The 27,044-nt window shown below is 45.9% G+C and overlaps 1 protein-coding gene across 6 annotated transcripts in view; it reads left to right on the forward strand.

Moving 5' to 3' along the window:
• ZNF592 (zinc finger protein 592) overlaps window positions 1-27,044 on the forward strand; it is a 424,279-nt gene that overhangs the window by 133,128 nt on the left and 264,107 nt on the right. For all 6 annotated transcript variants that reach the window (XM_078684936.1, XM_078684940.1, XM_078684941.1 and 3 more), the window contains one exon: window positions 5,530-7,901. In XM_078684936.1, coding sequence (XP_078541062.1) covers window positions 5,550-7,901 — 2,352 coding nt within the window. In that variant the 5' untranslated portion in view covers window positions 5,530-5,549. The remainder of the gene's footprint in view (window positions 1-5,529; window positions 7,902-27,044) is intronic.

A 27,044-nucleotide genomic window follows, 5' to 3' on the forward strand; every position in this document is an offset into this window, starting at 1 on the left:
CATTGAGAGATGGGATGGCCATGAAAACCTACACAGATTAATTCATAGTCTGAACATCTCATATCCGCCAAAGTCCATCTACCCGTGCTGTCTGTGTTGGTAGACAACATTGCTACTCCTGCTCCTTTCCTCAAAAGAATGACTACTACTTTACAAAGCTCTACCTGATCTATAACTGCAGAAGTCTGGATCCACCTACAAAGTGCTCTACTCTCTATTGCTGTTAAATGAGTCTCTTGCAAGCTCATTATGTGGACCGTACTGTATTCGAAATACCAATCTCTGACTGTCCTTTGATCTAAGGCCATTATCATTCCAGGTTAAAAAACATCTCTTCATCTACCCCTATTTGAGATAGATAGATATATTCCACAGCAAGGTTCTCAATTAGAACGATTTAGGCACTCCAAAGTGGGAATTCAAAAGAGTTTTAATTTAAAGTTCAAGGAAATGGTTAATTCATCTACGCTTGTCGGAAATATATATATATCTTTCTAACAAGGAATCCTTCGTGATAATTATTCCGCGCTAGTCCTGGGCGCGTTGGAGGTACCCGCTTCACTCAGGGTGAGAGCCACAAGGACAGCTTCGGCAACTTCTTTTCGCATTCCAAGGTTTTGGAAAGGCTCGAACCCACCGCATCCAGAGTCAGCAAGGCGCCGCTGCACACAAGGCAGTTTGTGACTTCACGTAAGAACAGTGATTACTTAATTCACTTTTCTAGGCTAATACTGGCTTTGGACTCATGTGGTTGAAGCATTGGGGACCCAGGAGGGTTTCTATATTCACTAGTACAAGCCTGCCAAGGACTGCATATTACGTTCTTATTTTGTTCAGGGCCCGTTAAGGATACAGTGACTGAAGGGGAGTGACTTACCTGCAAGCCGTGAGAGGTGCATGCTGGTACTTGCAGTTTGCATATGCGACTGAAGTGCTGTTTGTGACTTCCTCCGCCCACCTGAACATCCACCAATGGAGGAACGTTTGAAACTACATTTGCTGGTGATCTGGCGAGACTTGTTGTGATGGAGTAGGCATCTGATGAAGGCACAGACCGAAACGCGTCATGCCATTGCTCCTGTGCAAATAAATTCCTTCCGGTATTCCCCGCTGTGTGCCTCTGGTTCTTTCTAACAAGGAATCCTTTGTGATATATATATATATATATATATATATATATATATATATATCTACTGGCAGTCACCAGTAGATCGTTATAGTTAGGACCTATTTTCCATAGGAAAAGCATTGTTTGTTTTCTCAATAACTTTGGCGTCGTTTGACGAATCATCTCGAAATTTTCAAAACTAGTGGGGCGTTCCGGTCAGCTCCTGTCTTGAAAGTTTTGGAGTGATTCGCCAAGCGGGGGCCAAGAAAAATGGAGGGTCCCAAAATGTGTTTTCTCAAAGTTATTTTCCATAGGAAACTTTAGGCAAGTCTACAGCTCGAACTGCTGAATGGAGTTAAACCAATTTTGGCAAAAAAAGTAGTGCTTTGTTCAGTTTTTAAATGGTGTAAATCCTTCCAGTAGTTGCTGAGAAAATCAAAAAAGAAAAGTTTCGATATCTAGAGGCGTGGTGGATCCGCGGACCCTCCTGACCACGAGCTTCATTCTACTTGGCTGTCAACACTCCAAACCAGTAAGTGTTGACAGCCATCTTGTGCCTCGGTAACCGAGGCACCAGAAAACAGTATAAAAAAGGTGAAAAATGACAAAAGGGGGCAGGGTAGAAACACCCTGACTCTCTAGGCCTGCTCAGGGAGGTCCTACAGGGCCAAAAAAGGCTTCTTTTTGTTTTTTAAATTGGTGAGATTTGCACACCCAGCGCCACTTTCGGCCGAAAAAAGAAAACGAAGCGCGGGCTTCCACGCTTCGTTTAATTAAGCCCCCGGGTGGGCCACGGTCCCAGGGGCAATTCAAATTTATATAGCGGTGGCCGCAGGGCTCACGCAGCCCCGGGGACCGGGGCTTCATTTACATAGGGGGGCCTCGGACCCCCCAAGAAACGGGGACCGCCACCTCCCCGGGGCTCAAATTATTAATATGTGTGGAGGGCTCGAACCCCCACACTGCCCTGGGGACCACCACCTCCCCAGGGCTTTGCCAATGTTGGAAGGGGTGCTGCGCGGCCCCCTCCAGGAGCTCTTGATGGCCCTGGGGCCGCTACCCCCGAGGGCCGGCTCCTGCAGTGTCCCGGGGTGACCACCCCCGAGACACAACTGTTTGCTATGGCAGGGCGGGAGCCGTGCTCCTGCCCTGTCATAGCAAACCCTGGTTTGCTTCATTGAAGCGAGAGCAGGGAATTACTTTTGAGCAAGGGGAGCTGCATGTTTAAAAAGATTTAAAAAGAAAACGAGGCCAAGCCCCGGAGGATGGGGTCCCTGGGGCCAGAAACTGCTTATCAATCAATCATGGACATTTGTAAAGCGCGCCACTCACCCGTAGGGTCTCAAGGCGCTGGAGGGGAGGGGTCCGTTACTGCTCGAAGAGCCAGATCTTGAGGAGCTTTCTGAAGGAGAGATGATCCTGGGGTCAGTCGAAGGTGGATGGGGAGGGAGTTCCATGTCTTGGCTGCCAGGTAGGAGAAGAATCTTCCTCCGGCGGTGGCTTTTTGGATGCGTGGTACGGCGGCGAGGGCGAGGCTGGTCGATCGTAGCTGGCGGGTGGGCGCGTAGAAGGTCAGGCGGTTGTTGAGGTACTTGGGGCCCAGGTCGTGGAGGGCCTTGTGTGCGTGGGTGAGGAGCCTGAACGTGATCCTCTTGCTGACGGGGAGCCAGTGCAGGTCTCTCAGGTGGCCGGAGATGTGGCTGTGTCGGGGGATGTCCAGGACGAGTCGTGCGGAGACCTTCTGGATGCACTGGAGTCTTTTCTGAAGTTTGGCTGTGGTTCCGGCGTAGAGGGTGTTTCCGTAGTCCAGTCGGCTGGTGACGAGTGCCTGGGTGACCGTCTTCCTGGTTTCGGTGGGGATCCATCGGAAGATCTTACGGAGCATGCGCAGGGTGTTGAAGCATGATGATGAGACGGCGTTGACTTGTCTGGTCATCGAGAGGGAGGAGTCCAGGATGAAGCCCAGGTTGCGTGCGTGGTCCGTTGGCTTGGGAGTGGTGCCCAGGGCAGGGGGCCACCAGGAGTCGTCCCAGGCGGAGGGCGATGATCCCAGGATGAGGACTTCCGTCTTGTCTGAGTTCAGTTTCAGGCGGCTGTTCTTCATCCACTCGGCGACGTCTTTCATCCCTTCGTGTAGGCTGGTTCTGGCGGTGGCGGGGTCGTTGGTGAGGGAGAGGATCAGCTGGGTGTCGTCGGCATAGGAGATGATGTTGAGGTTGTGTTTGGGTGCGATGGCTGCGAGAGGGCTCATGTAGACGTTGAAGAGGGTGGGGCTGAGTGATGATCCTTGTGGTACGCGGCAGATGACTACGGTGGCCTCGGATATGAACGGGGGGAGGCAGGCTCTCTGGGTTCTTCCGGCGAGGAACGAGATGATCCACTCCAGTGCCTTCTCTTGGATTCCGATGTTGCTGAGGCGCTGCACTAGGGTGCGGTGGCAGACAGTGTCGAACGCTGCAGAGAGGTCCAGGAGGATGAGGGCCGCTGTTTCCCCGTTGTCGAGCAGGGATCCGATGTCGTCAGTGGCTGCGATGAGGGCGGTCTCGGTGCTGTGGTTGGCTCGGAAACCGGACTGCGAAGGGTCGAGGGATCCGTTCGTCTCGAGGAAGACGCCAAGCTGTCTGTTGACGGTCTTCTCGATGACTTTGGCAGGAAAAGGGAGGAGCGAGATGGGGCGGTAGTTCTTGAGGTCGGTGGGGTCCGCTGTTGGTTTCTTCAGGAGGGCGCTGAGCTCGGCATGCTTCCAGATCTCCGGGAAGGTGGCAGTGTTGAAGGAGGTGTTGATGATGTCCCGGAGATGGGGTGCGATGATGGAGTCGGCCTTGTTGAAGAAGTGGTGGGGGCAGGGGTCTGTTGGTGATCCGTAGTAGATGGTGTTCATCGTGCGGGTGGTGTCTTCGGTGCTGACCGGGGTCCAGGCGCAGAGGGTGGTGGTGGGGTGCGTTGGTTCGGTGGTTGGGTGTGTGGTTGGTGCACGGAAGCTGTTGTGTATATCGGCGATCTTGCGGTGGAAGAACGAGGCGAGTGAGTCGCAGAGGTCTTGCGAGGGAGTGATTTCGTTGTTTCTGGCGCTGGGTTTGGAGAACTCTTTGACGATGCTGAAGAGTTCCTTGCTGTTGTGGGCGTTGTTGTCCAGTCGTTCTTTGAATGCTGTCTTCTTGGTGGTGCGGATCAGCTGGTGGTGTTTGCGGGTGGCGTGCTTGAGGGCAGTCATGTTGTCTGTGGTCTGGTCGTGGCGCCAGGCTTTCTCGAGGGTGCGGCAGTTCTTCTTGGAGTTCTTGAGTTCGTCGGTGAACCAGGAGACTTTCTTGCTGCCGGGTCTGCTGGGAGGGTTCTTCAGTGGTGCGAGGTCATCTGCGCAGTTGGTGAGCCACTGTGTGAGGTTGCTGGCTGCTTCGTTGGGGTCCGTTGTGCTGGCGGGAGGGTTCTGGCTGAGGGATGTGGTGAGCTGCTCGGCGGTGATCTTGCTCCAGCTCCTGCGGGGAATCTGTTGCGGGTGGTGGTGAGTCGTGGTTCTTCTGAAGCTGAAGTGGATGCAGCTGTAGTCAGTCCAATGGAGTCCGGTGGAGTGGCTGAAGGAGATGTGCTTGCTGGAGGAGAAGACGGGGTCAAGCGTGTGGCCGGCATAGTGGGTGGGGGTGTTCACCAGTTGCTTGAGTCCGAGGTTGGCGAGGTTGTCCAGCAGGGTGGTGGTGTTGCTGTCCTTGTTGTTCTCCAGGTGGATTTGAGGTCCCCTAGGAGGATGTAGTCAGCGGAGGGGAGGGCGTGCGGGCTGATGAAGTCTGCGATGTCTTCGCTGAATTGTGTGCGTGGTCCCGGGGGTCTGTAGATGAGGGTGCCTCTGAGGGTTGTCGACCCCATCCCATTTTTTAAATCATCGAGATTCGCGCACCCTGCGCGAATCTCAGTCGAAAATTAAAAAAAGAAGAAGTATGGTCTCCCGCTCTGCGTTTAATTAGGCCCCCGGGTGTACCAGGTCCTAGGGGCAATTATCATTTGTATAGCGGGGACCGCGGGGTCCCCGCAGCACCGGGGACCGCCACCTCCCCAGGGCTTCATTTTCATAGGGGTCCTCGGACCCCCCAAGCCCCGGGGACCACCACCTCCCCGGGGAACTTTCTATTCAACTTTCATGAATGATGTAATATGTGACGTCATCAGCAGTGCATTGGTTTTGTACGAGTGAAATGTCCAACTAACTATAACGTGCCTGAACCCTATGGTTTTTTCAATGAATATATATATATATGTGTGTACATTTTTGTGTAGCATATGACACTCACTTTTTTTGTTGGCAAAACTGTTTGACATCAGTTCAGTTTGTGGTTCAGCCACTAGATTGCTTTATACAAAATGTCATAATTTTCCCCACCTGGTAAATGTTTGAACGACTACCTGATTTATATGTCTTTTTTTCTTAGTTTTTGCCAAGACTTCAGTCATGGGTGACATGAAAACTCCGGATTTTGATGATCTTCTAGCTGCTTTCGACATCCCTGACCCAACAAGCCTTGATGCTAAGGAATCCATCCAGTCTACCAATGATGAAACTGAAAGTCACCTAAAACCTCCAGGAATGGGCATAGATGAAAATTTGAACTTGTCTCACTCAGTGCCTACTTCTGATATACCTGTGGTGAGTGTTATTGTAAAGAACACTAGTCGTCAGGAGTCTTTTGAGGCAGATAAGGAGGGAAGTCATCTTGGTCCTGTTCTCCTGCATAATGGATTTCGCGGATCGGAGTTGGCTTCTGACTCTCCTAATGTAGGACATAGTTATGGAAAATTTGACTCTGCTTTCATCAACGGAGACCGTTCAAGAAACTATGATGAGAAAATCGACAAACAGAAGTCGGAGCCCTTACCATCATTTAGCCAATTCAGTCCCATTTCAAGTCCTGAACCGGAGGATGCTTTAAAAGATAATGGTATGGTAAATAAACAGAAACAGTCAGAGAGTCTGTATTTTCCTCCTCCTATGTACATTGCATCTGATGTTTCTGTTTTAGATACTGTGCGGAAGCCTGTAGAGCCTGAATTAAGCATGTTTGATCAGTATTGTAAAAAGGAACAGAAGCCAGACATTCAAAACAACAAAGAGACTGAGATGGAAGAGATAAGTGCAGAGCACAATCAAATGCTAAATAAATCTGACGACCAGGGCAAAGATCTGGCAAAAGGCGACAACTTGCTTGGGGCAACACCTTTATTTGCTGAGCTCCAAGGCAACAATACTGAAGAACCCAAGAGCTTCCAGGCAAAAAAAAATGCATGTTCTTCTATTCCACCACGCCAGCGCCTCAAACCTGCCCATTCAAAGTTGTCTTCCTGTGTGGCTGCACTGGTTGCACTTCAGGCCAAGAAAGTTGCAACAGTTTCTAAGGAAGAACAATCATCTGTCAAAAAGGAGCCTTTGTTGGCTTTAAAGGAAGAGGTGATGGGGAGCCCTAAAATGCCTAAGTCGCCAAAAAGTCCAAGAAGTCCTCTAGATGTCATGAAGAAAATTAACAAGCAGCCTGACAGCCCCATGAGTGTCTGTAGTGATACCAGCAGCAAAGGTTCACCGTCCATGGGAGCTGGATCCCCTCCAGCCATACCTAAAGTCAGAATTAAAACAATTAAGACCTCTTCTGGTGAAATCAAACGAACAGTTACCAGAATATTGCCAGAATTAGATTCAGATGGTCTGGTGAAGTCACCAGAGGGCTATCTTTCTGAAAGTTCAATTTGTGAAGAGCCAGTTATCAAAACTGAGATGCAAACCGTCATTGGTGCATTAGTGGAAAATCATAAAGGCACAATTTTGGTGGAGAGTGCAGATCCTTCACTTGCTTCAGTAGCCAATACAATTGGTGTGAGCCTACAGCAAGCCAGTGTTAAAACAGAGGATAATTCTAGCCCACATACTAATTTTACCTCTCCACTTCAAACCCCAAGTAGCGGAATCGTGAAAGCTGCCAATGAGCTATCACAGGATAGCAAGAAGCAGACAGCAGTAAAATCACCATCAACTCCAACCAGTCTCCTTCCCAAAGCTGTTCATTTGGCCAATCTCAATTTAGTCCCCAACAGTTTCACTGCACCTGCAGCAACTAAAGCTATTGTCCCAAAACGAGGTCTGCCACAGCAAACACAAATGTCCATGCCACTGGTTCATCAGGTGAAGAAAGCTGCTCCAGTGATAGTGGAAGCATTTACCAAACTGCTCCATAGTGCCAACCCTGTGCCAGTTTATGCTCCAAATCTCAACCCCCCTTTGGAGAGCAGCATCCGTATACCTGCCAATGGCTACTCTTGCCTTGAATGTGGTGATTCCTTTGCTTTGGAGAAGAGCCTCACACAGCACTATAACAGGCGAAGTGTCCATATTGAGGTCATGTGTACTCAGTGTTCAAAGTTGGTACTCTTTTACAACAAATGTAGCTTACTTGGACATGCACGGGAGCACAAGAGCAAAGGTTGTATTATGCAGTGTTCTCAGTTACTAATGAAACCCATTGCCTCAGACCAAATGTTTCCACCCGCTATCCTCAGTTCCACGTTCAGTTTAGCCCCACAACCTTCCTCATTGACTGCAAATTTTCAGACAATTGTTGCACGCCCTGTCGCTCCAGCATCAGGAAGTGCAACTCTAAGCCAGACCACCAACTATCCTCCAGCAATGCCTCTGTATACTGATCCTTTGAGACTAATACGACATGGGCTTAAATGTCATGAATGTAGTAAGCTGCTAAATGACTACATTTCCATGGCAGGTCATTACCAGAGGACATCTGAAGAAAATGATGGCTTGGTAAGTTTTTGTAACATGTCCTTCCTATTGTAATTTTGACTGTAAATAGAACAGTACGACTAATTATGTTGCTGAGAGAAAATAAAACTCACTAGAGTAGGTCTTAAACATAAATATTCTCTTGCAACACAGAACAGAGCCCAAAATGAAGAACTTGAATTTCTAACCAAGTCCTGTTCTACTGATCAATTAACCTTCACTTTATACTTCAAGCATCAAAGAGGTATGGTACATGGGAAAATAATTTAAAGGAAGAGGACAGCTAAAGTAAAAGTGATTGTATATGTTTCGTAAGAATTTATATTGAAACATTTGAAGGAAACAGCTCATTTTTTATGCTAATCCATTACGTTTATATACCTGAAATGATCCTGCACAAATCTAGCTACAGCACTGTGAATTCTGGGTGGATGGTCATTACTTGGATGCAAGGTAATGTGAAAATGGAGTAATTTAGGGGAGTAGGAGGCCAACTGCTTTCCCTTGCTACCAGGAGTTCTTTGGGAGGAGAAGGTGAGTGTGCGGGAAATTTAATTGGAAGCAAGGTGTTCTAAATGTATGTGTTCATGGCAGCAAATCTGAAAAGCTTTTTCTGAAGCGAAGGATTGGAGCCAGGCAGATTTCACTTGACATTTCAAATATCGAACTAATCGGGGTCTCCCAAAAATATCTTGCAGTTGTCTACTGCCCACCTAAATATTTCTTTCCCATCTTTCAACCAGGCTTTGCCCAACATGCATTATTGTTTCCCAACCACATTATCATCTTTAGTGATAGGTCTATCTGGCCTTATGATCCTGCAAACACCTTCATCCAAACCTTAATGGATGGCATGGCCTCCCTTGACTCGGCGGTTTCTTTGCTTTCCTGTCGGGCGGGAGCCCTTTGCTGAGCTGCTCATTTGCACTTGGAGCGTGTCGGGACCTGGTTGCTTGTTCCCCCCCGCCGTCGCTATTTACAACAAGCGGCCGCAGAGAGGGGGGACTACAAGCCCCACAACTCCTGCTGGTTCCTACCCGCCCATCCACGCAGACTTCCGCGCCTGGAGGCGAAAAAACACCGCGGCTCCCTCGGTGGAGCGGGTTGTTGACTCGGCGGTTTCTTTGCTTTCCTGTCGGGCGGGAGCCCTTTGCTTAGCTGCTCATTCGCGCTTGGAGCGTGCCAGGACCTGGTTGCTTGTTCCCCCCCGCTGCCGCTATTTACAACAAGCGGCCGCAGAGAGGGGGGACTACAAGCCCCACAACTCCTGCTGGTTCCTACCCGCCCACCCACGCAGACTTCCGCGCCTGGAGGCGATAAAACACCGCGGCTTCCTCCGGGACGCGCGCGGGCGGCGCCGGGCGAAGCCCGGGCCAAGGGCGGGCCCGTTTAAGCCCGCTTAAGACCGGATAAGGACGGGACGGGCCACCTCTCTGACATCTGCCACAGCACCAATAAGGTTAGTGTCGCATCCGAAAGTGAGCGGAGGTTAATGATATATTGACTGTTATTGATCAGAGAATCACCAAAGGATTGCTACCTCACCAGATGGTGGACCTAGTAGTAGGAAACCAACGGGTGGATCATTATTGGGAACCTTAGATAACTTTCTCATAAGGGTATCAACTGTACTTGCCAAGGATATAGAACTTACCGAAAAAAGACTACCCTTGGATACATCATTTCACAAAAGGTCTTCTCTGGGCACCCTGGCAGACGCCAGATCACCGATAAATTTACAAACTGATTCTCAGGGTACGCTTCCTCCATCTGGAGTGACAATTACTTTGTCACCCCAACCAGAAACTATCATGAATATAAGTGACAATTCTTCAAGAGAAGGAGTTCTTAACAGCGACATGGTTAAAAGCCCATCCCCCAAAATTAAAACTCGATCTGCTGGCCAAGTAAAACCAATTGTGGTCCAGCCAAAGGGGAGGGCGCAAGCAAAAAGGAAACGCCCTGGCCCACAAACGAACCCTGGAGGAAAAAAAGCAAGATCTTGCAAAAGTATTGTACCTCCTGATGACCCAGCAGCGACGCCACCTATCAGCCCGAACAATTGGATAGGGCTGATAGAGTGAGAAGGGAAGTCATTTGGACAATAGGGGGTAGGATCCATATCTGGATTTGGGTCCTTCTTTCTGGAAAAGACTGGAGGGTACCTTTAAGAAAATGTGTCACCCATTGCATGAACGGTTGGACTCTATTGAAAATAGATTGGTGTGCCTTGAACTTTCATTAGTATCAGTTCAGAAACAGGCAGGACCAAGTCGCAGTGCTCATATTGCAAGGGCTAAAACACCTGTAGTTACTGGTTCAAGTAATCCTAAGAGTGATATTGGGACAGGGCAGGCAGTAAGGCCAATCTTGGCTGTTAATAAGGGGCAAACTACCAATACACAACCCGCTGTTTTGTCAGGAGTGGGAAATATACAACAGACTAGTGGGACGCCACAAACTACTATGCCTCGGAAAGATACTCCCCCGGCACTTAATCATACAGGGGGGGGAGCAAAGTCATTAAGTAAAGAGAGAAATCAGGGTGATGGAACCAAGTTGAATGATAGACAGCCAAATCTGCCTACTTTAACAAGGGCTTACAGCGAGCCTCCCCTGCCTTACATTGACCTCCCTCCCCAATCAGCCCCTTTTGTGGTACTTTTGGTAGGGGTCCCTCCATTAGTTCGTGGGAAACGAGAATCTTACCTAGACTTAAAGCATAAGTGTATTTTCTGGCTTAACCAGTACCGCCCTTTGCCAGCTAATATGCGTGCTGAAATCATGTGAGTTAGAAGAGTCAATTGGATAGGCAAGGGGTGCAAGACGGTAGCAGGAGACTGCATCATCATTAATTTCAGAGACCTGACAAGTGTTAATTTTATCTGCAACTGGCCTCAAAATGATCAGTCCATTGGGATACAAGTTCTACCCTTGGCCTATTTTTATGGTCCCCCTATACCAGTTTCCTTTGAGAGGGACATGTTTTCACAGGGAACTGTATCAAACTTCTGCCCTTTAGGGAACATAAGGCTGTTTAATATATTTCAGGCCTTGTCGGGGTTGGGGGACTGTGACTGACAGGATGAGTTACAAAGGTCTATCCCGGGTAGTAGGGGCGGGGACGGAAGGGAAGGGGTAGAAACTGGGAAAGGGAATCTGTCCGCTCAGGGCAGTAAGGATGAAGGGTTGGGTGTGGCTGGCCAAAGTAGCACACGTGTTACCATTATTGAGGCACCAGATGTAGATCAGTCTTTGGACAGGCAGGATGATATACATTAAGGCACAGGGGGATGCCCCGTACGGGGTGAATTGGTCACAACATCTGACGGACCACTATGCCAGACATCGTGGGTCTCATGGAACGTGGCGGGATTGGGGTCAAAACTTAGCTCGCAGGCTTGGGCAGATTTTATTGACCGCTTTGACATTTGTTTGTTCCAAGAGGTTTGGGCGGTTGAACCAATGTTTAGAGTGGGTTATTTGAATTTTTTTGTTCCTGCTGTTAAAAAAACTAAAGGGCGACCTATGGGGGGTTTAGTGATATGGGTTAAGCAGTCTTTAAAATGTTATACCCAGTTGCTCCCCGTTGCATCAAATGACATCCTTGGTGTTAGATTTAGTTTCCCTGCCAATTTAGAAATCAACATCTATAATGTTTATGCCAGGGGGCTTCAAGGTGGTAAGAAATCTGAAGTCGTAGCAGAACTGGACATATTATTACAGGCTACCCCCAATAACATAATGTCACTGATTGCCGGTGACTTTACACCACTTTTGAACCCCTTGGCTTGGATGATATACATCTTACAGAGGAGGAGGATGCCAGGTGGGGAGTTCCTCAGCTCGGTATTAAACCTATAAAAAAATGGACCGAGGCTGCCATTCAGCTAAAGGGCCTCTGTATGTAAAACGAGCTGAGGGCTGCAAACGGGCGCACATTGTCGAGTAAAAAATGGGAAAGGAAACTTTCGACAATGGTGCTAGGGCAAGTAACATTGATTATTTACTTGTCCCTCTCAAGATGTGGTCTACTCTCCTTGATATGGAGGTGGTAACTCGTATTGAGAGTGACCACAATCCCCTGATTGCAATGTTTAACCTAGGTATTCATAAAGTGGTTGGTGCTCATGAGGGGTATATTCACCCGGATTTAGTCATGGCAAATGATGAGCATCATCTTAAATGGTGTCAAGTCGCAGAGCATCAAGAAATAATTGGAAATATTGAGGGAGACCTTGAAGGGGCTCTAGAGGCTATGGAAGAAGTCATTTTGAATGGATCTCCCCTTAATTTTTTCTTAGAGGCACATAATAGGCTCTTCATCAAACTGAAAACCTAGCTTAGGAAAAATAATTCAAATAAAAAAACCAGAGAGCTGGTATGACGGCTCCTGCCGCCAAGCTAGGAGAGAGCTGGGTATAGCCTTAAAGTCTAAAGATATGTGTATAATAAGATTGGCTTGTGCGAACTATAAGTTCAAGCAATATATTGCTAAAAGAGATTGGGAAGAGGGCCTGTGGCAGGATCTTAAAGTGGCGTGCTCTGCAAAGAACCCCAAACTTTTCTGGGAAATTTTTAAATGAGACAGGGGAGGACATTGTGAGAGCCCTCATAATAATGTTGACCGAAATTCATGGGTTGACTACTTTAAGCCCCAATATGCCAATAATGTTACTGGTATCAGTGAAGGAGCTTTTGTTCATATTTTGTATAAGGAGCCTATCTTCTCTCTGGGAGAAGTGGATAGGGCTTTGGACCAAGTCACTGAGGGTCGTGCTACCGGCATGGATTGTGTCCCCGCAGATCTATTTCTGAATAATAGAGGGCGTTGGCGATTATATATCTTGTATGTGGCAAATGCCATAGCCCAAGGGATGGAAGTCCCTATTTCATGGAAAGGGGCAGAAATAGTGCCGGTATACAAAAAGGGTGACAAGTCACTCGCAGCCAATTACAGGCCAATAAGTCTTATTGACTGCTTACAAAAAATCATGGGACGGCTGGTTTTGGGCAGAATCCAGACCTGGATGGATAATGATAACATTTTGAGTCACCTCCAGGCTGGTTTCCGCCCAAAAACAAGTACCATAGACCAGGTTTTCCGGTTTATTATGCTATACTGGCATACCGTGGTCCTGGAAAAGGGTACCTTGTATGCCGTTTTTGTTGACTTAAAGGCGGCCTTCGACCTGGTCCTACGTAATACATTATGGAAAGTCCTAGCGGGGCTGGGGATGGCACCTGAATTGCTGAGCTTGATCGTCCGCCTACATGAGGGTACGTTCGCTCGGGTTCGGTGGGGTCACCAGGGGGAGATTACAGAGCCCTTCCCGGTGGAGCGGGGAGTGAGGCAAGGTTGCGTTATGGCGCCAACCTTGTTCTCGCTCTTTGTAAATGGGGTTGCGAACTTCCTCTCCCTGGTCCCGACTGATGCCCCTGTGATGTCTGGTGAGCGGGTCCCGATCCTCATGTTCGCGGACGATACCCTCATCATTTCAAAGACTTCTAGTGGACTCCAGCAAGCACTGAAGCGCTTTGAAGATTTTTGTCTGGATAGGGGCTTAGAGATAAACACGGCAAAAACTAAGTTCATGGTCCTGACCGGCCGTAAAACGTGTGGGGCAAAGAGACCTTTTAGAGGGTTGATTAATATGAATGGTTCCCCGTTGGAGCGGGTAGACGCCTTCACCTACCTGGGGGTTACCCTTCAGAGAGATCTGGGGTGGTCCAGTTAACTAGATATTGCGGTGCTAAAACTCCGCTCGCAGGCAGGTATCCTTTTGAAAAGTTCACCTCTTCAACATCGAAGCCCATTAGCCCCTTATTAGAAGTATACGGGATGAAGGTGTTAAGTTCGGCCCGTTATGGAGCTGAACTTTGGGGATTTGAAGATCTAAGAAAGCTAACGCTAGCAGAAAATGAATTTCTGAGAAAAGCTACTAGCGTTCCCATAAGCACCCCGTTAATACCGCTAATGTGGGACCTTGGGAAAAAGGCGGTTCGGGATCTTGCCTTTCTGCGACCATTACTTTACTGGCGCCGCTTATGGACCACAGAAGAATTACAGCATTATGCTCGGGGCCTAAGGGAGATAATGGCCAAGGATTCGTGCCAAAGAATACATTGGCTAAAGGCCATTTGATTGTTACTTCTCAAATTGGGAATGAGGGATCTATGGGAGGACCCAGAAAACGCGGCATTCCCCTCCCAAAAATTATTAAAAGAAAAGTATTGGGAGAGGACAGAGGGTCTCTCCTCGCACTTAACAGGTAGTTTTATGGATGTCAAGGCCCAACCAAAACTGGAACAATATTGGGACATTATTGGGAAACAAGAGGATCGCAAGCTCTATTTTCAGCTTGGGGTAGGCGCACTCCCAGTAAGAGCTTTCACAGTAAAATGGGCGGGTAAAAGTGGTAATGACGGATGTCCTAACTGCAGGAAGGAACAAGAGTCACTAAGCCATTTCTTATTTTTTTGTCCCTTGTATACTGCCCCCAGATCGATGTGGATCAAGCCTATATGTAAACTGCTTGGGATAGATAGGCATGGAGAGGCTTTGAGAATCCTATCTACAGACCCGACGCCAAGAATTGCTGTTTCAGTGGCTAAATTCTTGAAATGGGCTTGGGTAATCCGTACAAAACATATAGCGATTAACATGTAAAGATTAAGCCGCTTCCGCCCATGTATATTAGGGGTAATTCTTGTGAGGTTTTGCGCATTACCCCTCTGGACCAAATGTATACAGTTGAAATTGATTTTATGATCCTTTTAAAATGTATTTCGGCAATAGTCTACTGTAGTTTAATACTTTTTTTATTATTTATTGTACGACTGTTTTTAATCACTTTTTAACTAATGTTTGTATATTCTATGTATACTTTTATGACTTAGTTGTCGAATAAAGTTTATGAAAATTGATAGTGGAAGCATTTACCAAACTGCTCCATAGTGCCAACCCTGTGCCAGTTTATGCTCCAAATCTCAACCCCCCTCTGGAGAGCAGCATCCGTATACCTGCCAAAGGCTACTCTTGACTTGAAAGTGGTGATTCCTTTGCTTTGGAGAAGAGCCTCACACAGCACTATAACAGGTGAAGTGTCCATATTGAGGTCATGTGTACTCGGTGTTCAAAGTTGGTACTCTTTTACAACAAATGTAGCTTACTTGGACATGCACGGGAGCACAAGAGCAAAGATTGTATTATGCAGTGTTCTCAGTTACTAATGAAACCCATCGCCTCAGACCAAATGTTTGCACCCGCTATCCTCAGTTCCACGTTCAGTTTAGCCCCACAACCTTCCTCATTGACTGCAAATTTTCAGACAATTGTTGCACGCCCAGTCGCTCCAGCATCAGGAAGTGCAACTCTAAGCCAGACCACCAACTATCCTCCAGCAATGCCTCTGTATACTGATCCTTTGAGACTTATACGTCATGGGCTTAAATGTCATGAATGTAATAAGCTGCTAAATGACCACATTTCCATGGTAGGTCATTATCAGAGGACATCTGAAGAAAATGATGGCTTGGTAAGGTTTTGTAACATGTCCTTCCTATTGTAATTTTGACTGTAAATAGAACAGTACGACTAATTATGTTGCTGAGAGAAAATAAAACTCACTAGAGTAGGTCTTAAACATAAATATTCTCTTGCAACACAGAACAGAGCCCAAAATGAAGAAATTGAATTTCTAACCAAGTCCTGTTCTACTGATCAATTAACCTTCACTTTATACTTCAAGCATCAAAGAGGTATGGTACGTGGGAAAATAATTTAAAGGAAGAGGACAGCTAAAGTAAAAGTGATTGTATATGTTTCGTAAGAATTTATATTGAAACATTTGGAGGAAACAGCTCATTTTTTATGCTAATCCATTACATTTATATACCTGAAATGATCCTGCACAAATCTAGCTACAGCACTGTGAATTCGGGGTGGATGCTCATTACTTGGAGGCAAGGTAATGTGAAAATGGAGTAATTTAATTTAGGGGAGTAGGAGGCCTACTGCTTTCCCTTGCTACCAGGAGTTCTTTGGGAGGAGAAGGTGAGTGTGCGGGAAATTTAATTGGAAGCAAGGTGTTCTAAATGTATGTGTTCATGGCAGCAAATCTGAAAAGCTTTTCCTGAAGCGAAAGATTGGAGCCAGGCAGATTTCACTTGACATTTCAAATATCGAACTAATCGGGGTCTCCCAAAAATATCTTGCAGTTGTCTACTGCCCACCTAAATATTTCTTTCTCATCTTTCAACCAGGCTTTGCCCAACATGCATTATTGTTTCCCAACCACATTATCATCTTTAGTGATAGGTCTATCTGGCCTTATGATCCTGCAAACACCTTCATCCAAACCTTAATGGATGACATGGCCTCCCTTGACTGCACAAAGCAGAAAAGGAAACAAGCACAACGTTGCCCATAGTCTTGACCTCCTCTTTCACCCAAATCAACCTACTTGGTACCACACATTTACCATGGTTAGATCACTTCCTAATTCAATTCAACATAGGCATTGTGTCAATCATAGCCTGCCTCCACCATCTTGGCCCTTTTTGCAACTGATTTCCTGGGCCCTCACCTGAGATCACACTGCAAGCTGGTAGCGAGTTCAACATTTCCACGCTTGACTCTCTGGTAAGCAAGGGCGGCGAGTCGACAAAAAGCACGTTCACCACAACAGAATTTCTTAACACTGGTAGTTTTAAAAAGTTTCCAGAAGCAGAACACAGTGCCCGAAAATCAAGATATTTGTGAAATGTATTTCGCGGCTGACCTGGTTAAGGTTGTTAACAGCACCGTGAACTAAGGGGAGCGATTTAAAAAAATCGTTTTCTCAATTGGAAGACAGTGTCTATAAGGGATAATATGCGTCCTGTTGAGATCTGGAGGGGATAAGCTGCTTAGGAGCATCCAGAAAGAGGCTATTCGAATACCCAAGCCTTGAGATAATAAGAGAGTAAGCAGCTAATTTCTGACTTTCAAAGTGCAAGTTGAGAACTTTTGAAAGATTTAAACTGAAAGAAACAGCTTCTTCCCACCTTCACGGAGGGTGACCAAATTCCTACATCGAAAAGCAATCAGTTGTCACCCAAATTAAATTGGAGTGCCCTAGAACTAGATTTTCGGTCTTTCTAGTATTCATTTAACTTGTTTTACCATCTTTAAGTAGTGCGATCTTGTAGGGGCGAAATGTTTGTCCCAGAAGGAAGCTCCCAGTGCCACCCAAATACTGACACTGGGTGAATCCTGCCAAAATATTTACACTATGCCTGTCCTTGGGGGAAAATGGGAAACAGGAAATGGATTGAGAAAAGAAAAGAAACTTGCTGTGTTCAGCCTGGTCCCTTTTAGTGTCGGTATTAAACACTAGTTACCTATCTGGTCACTAATGGAATGCGTCTGTCTGTATTTAACAAACAATTGAAAAAAATGGTATAACTAAAGGTACTTCTAACACAGGATTTGTATTTAATAACCCGCACCCTCAAAGTCCAGCTTACCTAAAACTTCCCTCTTTCCCACCTAAAGCTTTGTCGTAAAAGGAAAGGATATTGGTGTTCAGTGACCACTAGAGAAAGAACAAAAAATAAGGCGCACAAAGCCCTCCAGATGCCTCAGTGGCAAAGGCATATCCAAACACAGCAAGGATAGCCAGCATGCAGATGCTCATTTGCAAATCTCAGCCACAACACACTCTGCCAGCTCGAGTCTTCATGCAGCTTATAGGCATGATGGCCTCCTGCATATTCATTGTCCCCCATGCCAGACTTCAAATGCGTCCATTGCAAGAATGCCTAGCACGGCAGTGGAACCAAGCTCATGGACAACTAAAAGACCTAGTGTTGGTAGACCGTCACGCTCACAACTCTCTGCAGTGGTGGAACCCACAAAACCTTTCCAAGGGGCGACTGTTCCAAGAGCCGGTTCCACAACTAGTACTAACAGCGGACGCATCACTGACAGGCTGGGGAGCCCCCCTCCTTCACTACACAGTACAAGGGCTCTGGACAACCAAACAAAAGAAACTGCATATCAACCAACTAGAGTTGCTAGCGATATTCCTAGCCCTGAAAGCATTCAGAAAATACTTGTACAGTAAGACTGTGTTGATCCGGACGGACAACATGACAGCAATGCACTATATGCAGAAACAGGGAGGAAGACACTCTCCACAGCTGTCCCACTTGGCACAGAGCATATGGAAGTGGGCAATTCCAAAAGACATCTTTATCCTGGCAGAACACCTCCCAGGGAAAGACAACCAAATAGCGGACCTGCTCAGCAGACACAGCCAGCAACTACACAGAGATAGACCTGTTTGCCACAAACGAAAACTCAAAATGGCAGTACTTTGCCGCCAGGTTCCCACATCCGTTGTCACAAGGCAATGCGATATGGATGAACTGGTCCGGCAGATTTGCGTACGCTTTTCCCCCAGCACCACTGATTCCGCTGGTGGCACGTAAACTGCGGCAACAGTCACTCACACTGATCCTAGTTGCTCCCACATGGGCGAGACAGCCACGGTACACAACGTTCCTAGAGCTTTCAGTAGTTCCTCATCAAAGACTGCGCCTCGCACCCCACCTTCTAACTCAGAACCATGGAGAAATCAGACACCCAGATCCAAATCAGATGAACCTAGCGATCTGGCTCCTGAAGTCTTAGAATTCGGATACCTTAACTTGCCTCCAGACTGCATGAACATCATTAATGAGGCAAGGCGACCAACTACTAGAGCATGCTATGCAGCTAAATGGAAAAGATTTGTTATTTACTGCAACAATAACCAAATCAACCCATTAGATGCTTCCATACAAAACACTATATGTTACCTCCTGCATCTTCAAAGATGCAACCTAGCATACTCTTCTATAAGACTACACCTCACTGCTATAGCAGCATACCTTCAAAACAGGCAACACCTTTCACTGTTTAGAGTCCCAGCAATCAAGGATTTTATGGAGGGTCTTAAAAGGGTGATTCCTCCAAGACATCCACCTTCCCCAGTCTGGAACCTAAATGTAGGACTTACCAGACTTATGGGTCCTCCTTTCGAACCTCTACATTCATGCGAACTGTAATTTCTAACGTGGAAGGTGGTATTCTTGATTGCGATTACCTCACTTAGGCGAGTTACAAGCACTAACTATTCAAGAACCCTTCATGCAAGTACATGCTAACAGGGTAGTTCTTAGAACAAACCCTAAGTTTATGCCGAAAGTCATATCCAATTTTCATATTAATCAATCAATAGAACTGCCAGTGTTCTTCCAGAATCCACAGTCAGTAGCTGAAAGAGCCCAACACACACTGGATGTAAAGAGAGCTCTGGTTTATTATGTGGACAGAACGAAATCATTTAGAAAAACAAAGCAATTATTTGTTGCTTTTTCACCACAACATAAAGGAAATCCCATATCAAAGTCAGGAATAGCCAGATGGATAGTTAAATGCATTCAAATATGTTATCAAAAAGCTAAACGCACTTGAACTGTCCCCCCAAGAGCACACTCTACGCGAAAAATGGGGGCATCCATGGCTTTCCTAGGAAATATTCCTCTTGAAGACATATGTAGAGCAGCCACATGGACTACCATACACACTTTCACAAAACACTACTGTGTAGACGTACAAGCAAAGCAGCAAGCTTCTGTAGGCAAGGCTGTCCTCAAACCCCTCTTTCAAACTGCTCCATCTGGCACAGGTAACCACTGCTAGAGGAGATACTGCTATACAGTCTATGCACAGATATGAATTCAGCAGCCCACATGCCTCGAACGGAATATGCTACTTACCAGTATGCATCTGTTCTTGGCATGTAGGGCTGCTGACATTCATATCGGTCGCCCTCCTCCCCGGTGTCTGTCGCAGCTGCAGCATTTTCTTTTGCATGACCATCTCTTACTTTACTATCTCCATCTCTGCCACAATGGCGAAAAACAATCTGAGGATGGAGAAGATGCCCATGCGCACTGTAGTCCAGGGGAGGAGTCACCTATCTCGTGATACTTCGAAGACTCTTCCAGGACAACAAGGTGCAATCATCCGGACCCAGCACTAGGCGGCGATCTATGCACAGCTATGAATGTCAGCAGCCCTACATGCCAAGAACAGATGCATACTGGTAAGTGGCATATTCCTTATCTGTTCCTCCTAAAGCCCACTTTATGACATCTGCAGAGCAGCTACATGGTCTACACCGCACACCAAACAACAATCTAATGTGGGCCAGGCGGTTCTCAAAACATTATTCCAAACTACTGCAACAGATGGGGGTGGTCGCCGCTAAGAGTGGGTACTACTATACAATCTATGCACAGTGTGCAATCTGCAGCTCATATGCCTCGAACGGAAAATAATACTTACCAGTATGCATCTGTTCTTGGCATGTAGAGCTGCAGAGTTGCACACGCACACCCGCCACCCCGGCTACCCTTCTCTGTTCCAGTATTATCTTAATTAGATACAAATTACATGGGCATCCTTCCTTTTTCTTGCAAAGCTCCATAATGTCTTTAATGGCGAAAAACAATCTGAGGATGGAGCCCATGCCCATGCACAATGTTGTCCAAAGGAGGAGTCACCTATCTCGTGACTTCCAAAGAACTTTTCAGGACAACAACAAACTGCAAACATCCAGGCCCACCACTAGGTGGCAATCTATGCACAGTGTGCAACTTTGCAGCTCTACATGCCAAGAACAGATGCATACTGGTAAGTACCATTTTCCTTACCTTCATAAGAAAATGTCTCCCGGGCTTTCTCCTCTTCTGGATTTAATCCATAGCATTTAAATGTGCTACATGTATTTGCACGTTAAATAATACCCTTGTTTGAGACACTATTGTTTGTTACCAATTACTGCCCCAGTCTCCCTGTGGTTTATGGGCTACCTCCTGTAGTCTGATACTGCTAGAACATGTTTGAAGCTGATTACTCTCCCTTGAATCAGTCTGCTGTTCTGGGCCTGTTAATGCTCTGGGTACCTTTACTGTGCTTCCCCACCTTGGGCATTCATTTCCTTGCAGGGTCAGGCAGTACCTCCTTTCTCTTGGCAAACTCCCAAACACCATGCTGTTTCAGCAACATGGCACGGACTTTAAGTGATATTCCCTCACTTCTGAATGACTGACTCTCAACACCAGCTTTTTATTGCTGCAGTTCTTAAAGTACACTGTGAAGCACACCTTCCCTCGGTCATTACGAACCTGAGAACAACTGGGATAGCTTGAGTCCTTCTGTGAACCATTTTCCAGGAAGGGGATATGTATCCTATTGTTAGGCTTCTCGAGCAAGTTTAAAACAGGTTCCCTTTCAAAAGGACCTTCAGCAAAGCAGTCACAGCATGTGTTGAAAATGATGGCTCTCACAGAAGGTAGTGATGATGTGGTCAAAATAGAGCACCCAAACCTAAGCACTATGATCTGCGAAGTCTCTGCATATGGGTGTTGTCCGCTTTCTAGAGTAGCAGTCTTGAGAGAGACGTAGACGTTTCCCTCCATAAAAGAGAGCGCCCCCCCGCCCCAATCTATCCACCCCCATGATCAGCCAAATGGTAATGCTCAGGAAGGGATGATCAACAACAAAAGTCACTGCTGCACTTCTATTGTATTTCGAGCATACCTGCCTCCATCCTCTCACACATTGCCTCCGCTTAGTGTTTGTATACTGTGGGTGACTGTTCCATGTCAATTAGGGATGGCACTCGGTGTGCCCCTCCAGACCGCTGGGCCAGTCTCTGGGTCTGATGGTTGGTTACTAGACCTAGGTCTCTGCGCTAATGTAGGATTGTTGCGTGTACTGGACAAAAATATCAGGGTATCAGATAATGGACAAATGAGGGCACGCATGGCAGAAGTTTAGGTCTCAACTGTATTTCAGGGGGCATTACTGTCCTACCAGTGCCAAGCCCTGATGGAAATATTGCTATGTTTTTGGAACCATCTGAATAATATCAAAATCATATTTCTCCAACACTGTTGCTTCTCTGGACTGTACCTTAAATTTAGTTTGTGATATGTCGTCCCACTTCGGCTGGCTGTCAGTATGGTCTTTGTGACACACAATGGTGTGGGATCCTTCACCACCTACTAGGAGTGATCGCACTGACTAGGCTCTATTTGGAATGATGCCATTCTTCTGCACATTTTATCTACCCCTCCTTTACCTGCTATTCCTCTGTTCTGATGAGCTCCACAGGTATGCTTCACTGTTTTTGTTAGTGTTTCCCCTCTTCTCCTGTGGTGTGGATGGGTTTTGATGTCTTTTGCTTCTGCACCCAGTCCTATTGCCACATTAGTGGACAGTTCTGAACAGCTGACAACTGTCCGACTAAATTGCAGGGGTGACTGGTGCGGGATAGCACTTCTCCAGCATTGGATCTTTCATATATCCACATGCTTGAATCATTACCCGATGTCAGGCTGGGAACCACAATAACTTTAAATAGCAGTAAACTGTTAAAACTGCTATAGGACTCAACAACAGTGTTTAGTCATGCTTGTTTTTTCCCCACAAGAGGCACAGGACCTGAAAAAGTCCTTCTTCTCCTTGTCAGACATGTCTTGATTTCCAGAAAAATTGAAGAAATAACCAAAGATTGAGAAAACTGAGCAGACCTCAGTGGAGACTCCCTAGCACAACGTGCGGTAGAAAAATCTGAGGCTCTGAGCTCTCTCAGGAAGGTTCTAGAGGGTGAGGCTATTCTGATGGGTCCTTACAGGAGTTTGGTCTCTTTTACACAAAGAGCTGGATAGGATACAAATGAGATGAGGCCTAGGCCTATTTTTTCTCTTTTGTTTCTATGGTTGTGATACTACCGAGGCTCCCATTCCGACGACGGGGAATGATACAAAGCATGGGAATCTATGAAAGTTACCAATACTGGGGAACCAAAGTTACAGGTAAGTAACTTGTTTTCTTATTTAGTATCACATCTACCTCTTTTGAAAAAATCGGAACTTCGTTCAATATGGTGGAAGTGCTAAGCGTTCCTACTCCCCCTAGAGACCACCATTGCTCAGATTTCTATGGTATGTTGTATGTGTTGGGAGTCCCTGGGAAGAGCTATGCTCTTACCTTTCACTGACCTAATCCTATTACTTTTATTGTGTGCCCTGGAGCTTAGCCAGACCCTTCTTCAACTTTCAGTATACAGTATACTGTAAGTTGTCTGGTGTGATTTTCTGGACAAGCTCAATTTTGTGTACCAGGGGGTCCTTTCCTCTGTCTCAATCTGGCCTCGTGGCTGACAGAGTGAAACAACTACTTTTCAAATCTGGTTCTACCTGTCATTAGAAAAAGATCTACTCCGATGACCCACATAAGCAATGCGTGTATTGCCTATATCCAGCTTACAAAGACTTACAATGCAACATTTGTAAAACATTTCCTTCAAAGACCTTAAATTCAAGGGAGAGGAGATTGGCCCTTTATGTACTAGAAAAAAGAAATTCACTCCTTCTAAGGGGTATACCCCTTCATCTGGGGTGCTACAGTGAAAAGTGTTCCACAAAGCACTTTCACAAAGGTGGTGCAGGACCATATAGAGTTTTCAGCGCTTAACTTAACATCCTAAAGGGCCCACAGCCCTCTTGTCTCAGAAAAAGATTGTGGTAGGCCCAGTAAAACACTCCAGGTTTTTGAAGAAAAACCTATGTGAAAATCCAGCTCCATTCATGCCCTGACTGAAATCTAGTCCCTGCCGGTGAATTCTATGCCATCATCGACGATGAAGAAGGAACCACTGTCCTTGACAATACTCCCATTGTCACCTATGGTTCAAACATTGTGAACGTCTGTCAAGAGATTATTGATGACAACACCACCTGCGATACTAAGGATGTGTAAGAACCCGTCGACCCTTCATCATAATCTACGATGTTGAACACTTCTACAACACAGTCTACGGTGGTCTCTTCTACATTTTTACCTAGAAAGCCGACAGTAAGCCTTCTCATACAAGTGCTGGAGTCTGAATTGGAAAGTGATTTCATCCACCAGGATGCCCAACGCAGTTGAATATGCATTACGTCCCTAAGTTTGAGGATGAAGAAGATGACTGTCAACCACAGATTCTTTGTCAATTCTGTGTAACAGATCTCACTTTCACCTTGGGTAAGTTGACCGTTTCTCATTTTGTGTATTCTTGCCCACCTATTATATTATTTTGCTTTTTTGTTTTAACCCTTAGTAATCTTTTCCCTCCTTTCTCCCCAGACCTACTGTGACTCTTTAGGATTATAGCAAAGCATGCCATACACTTCACACGTGTGTTCTCCACATATGCTACTACTGATTGGCCTTCTTTCTTGTTTTTTTTACTTTCTCCAGCACTCTTTTGGACTCCTCTATCTTGAATCCTGTTGAGGATTCCTTACCACTAAGGGATCGAATTGACGTTGCCTTGTGTGTTTTACTGACCCTAGCAGTTATAATTATGTTATGTAGGATCGTATGCCGAAAAACAAAATGTAATTCACCAATATGAGCATATTTTGTGTGTGTAGCACCTACAATTTAAGAATATTTCTTTGATATGTAAATTTTAATTGTTTATTCAAACTTTTTCATATTATTTTACGTCCATATTTGTGTTATTAGGCACCACTGTTTCTTTACATGCGCTAGCAAGTTTTGGCAACTGGGTGCCCGGGGCTGTGTCTTTTCAATAAAATTGTCCAGCTTCTTTGCATATATAGACCTTTCCTTTCATAAACTTTATTCGACAACTAAGTCATAAAAGTGTTGCATAAAACATACATCATTGCAGAATAAAATAACATAGCAAAATGAATTTATATAAATATTTAAGACCTGATTAAACTCAATAATACAAATGCCGAATATACTAATCACTTAAAATACCAATTAAAATCATTTTTTTCAAATTACCATATATACAGTCTCGTTGTTATTGCTCGAAACTCAGATGAACATAATAAGGTGTACCCTCTTTGTTTTTAGTTAATTTCGGAAGGACTATATAAATCAATTTTCGTTTTACTGCCGTAGCTGTTTCGATCGAATTACCCAAGCCCATTTTAATAATTTAGCCATGACTATAGCAATTGGGGGACTGGGATCTGTACATAGGATTCTCAATGCCTCTTCATGTCTGCTGGTGCCAATTAATTGGCAAATAAGTTTCACCCACATTGTCCGAGGTGCTACATATAAAGGACAAAAAAACAAAAGATGACTTATAGATTCTTGTTGGTCCCTGCACCTAGGGCATTTGTCATCAGTTACTCCCACCCATTTTGCTGTAAATAACCTTGTTGGAAGGGTGCCTACCCTAAGTTGGAAATAGAGCTTACGGTCATACTGTTTCTCTATGGCATTCCAATACGATTCCAACTTTGGTTGTGCCTTAAATTCAAGGAATCTGCCTGTGAGGTGAGAGGAAAGGCCTTTTGTACATGCTGTTAAATTAACCATCTCCCAGTATTTGGCCTTCATAATTTTTTTAGATGGAAATACCACGTTTGAGGGATCATCCCACAATTCCCCCATTCCCAATCTTACTAACAGGGATCTAATTGATTTCAACCAGTATATTTTATGGAAGGAATCCTTTTCGATTATTTCCTTTAGCCCACAGGCATAATGCTGAAGTTCCTCGGTGGTCCATACTCTGCGCCAATACAATAATGGTCGTAGAGTAGCTAGATCTTGGACAGCTTTCCTAGCCAGGTCCCACAGCAATGGTGTCAAGGGGATACTTTGCGGGACACTAGTAGCTTTTCTCAAAAACTTGTTTTCCGCTAATGTCAAGCATTTAAGATTTTCAAACCCCCATAGTTCAGACCCATAAAGGGCCGAATTTAACACCTGCATCCCATAAATCTCAAGAAGTGGGCTTATTGGTTTCGTCGATGAGGCTTTAAACCTTTTCAGAAGAAGGTCTGCCTGTTGCTGATGTTTTAACATAGCCAGATCTAATTGTCTATTCCAGCGCATGTCCCTCTGCAGTGTGACCCCCAGATAAGTAAAAGCGTCAACCCTATCCAACGGGGAGTTATTCATGTATATGCTCCCTCTGAAAGGTTTGAAAGACTTGGAAGGTTTATGTTCAGTAAGAACCATAAACTTTGTTTTGGCGGTATTTATTTCTAGTCCGCGCAATAGGCAGAAATCCTCGAAGCGCCGGAGGGGCCGTTGGAGACCACTTGGTGTTTTTGAAATTATCAAGGTATCGTCCGCAAACATGAGGATTGGGACTCGATTACCAGCCATCGCAGGGGCATCAGTGGGGACCAAGGAAAGGTAGTCAGCCACCCCGTTCACGAAGAGTGAGAACAGGGTAGGTGCCATAACGCAACCCTGCCGCACTCGACGGGGAAGGTTTCCGTAACCTCTCCCTGTCGTCCCCACCGAACCCGAGCAAAATTGTCCTCATGCAAGCGGACGATCAAACTCAATAACTCTGGGGCCATTCCCAGCTCATCCAGGACTCGCCATAGTTTCCTGCGCGGCACCAGATCAAAAGCCGCCCTCAAATCGACAAATACAGCATACAATGTCCCTTTCTCCAAAACCACAGACCGCCAATAGAGAATGATAAACCAAAAAACTTGATCTATCGTACTGGTTTTGGGGCGAAAACCGGCCTGCAGGGGACTCAAGATGTTCTCTTCTTCCATCCAGATCTGTATTTTCCCCAAAACCAGGCGACCCATAATTTTCTGGATGGAGTCGATCAAGCTAATAGGCCTATAATTGCTTGCTAGCGATTTGTCCCCCTTTTTATATACAGGCACAATTTCTGCTCCTTTCCAGGAGTGGGGGACAGCCATCCCTTGGGCTATGGCATTTGCTAAATAAGCAATATACAATTGCCATATTTTCTTATCATTTAAGAATAGGTCGGCAGGGACGCAATCCATACCTGGGGCACGTCCCTCAATTACTGAGTCTAGCGCCCTGTATGGTTCGCGTGAAATCTGATGCCATTTGTTGTCTGGAGGTGCATGTTGCAGCATCTCTATGTGATTGTCACCATATTTGTGCCTGTGATAAGCTGAAGGCGGCATCTTTGTAAAATGTGAGGACAAAAGTACCCTGACTTACGCCGTCTTCTCCTTTAGCATATTGTGGCTTAAAATAATCAATCCATGAGCTTTGAGCAACGTTATTCTGTGGACAATCGG

This window comes from Lissotriton helveticus, chromosome 3_2, assembly GCF_964261635.1.
Source record: "Lissotriton helveticus chromosome 3_2, aLisHel1.1, whole genome shotgun sequence".
NCBI classification, from domain to species: Eukaryota; Metazoa; Chordata; class Amphibia; order Caudata; family Salamandridae; genus Lissotriton; species Lissotriton helveticus.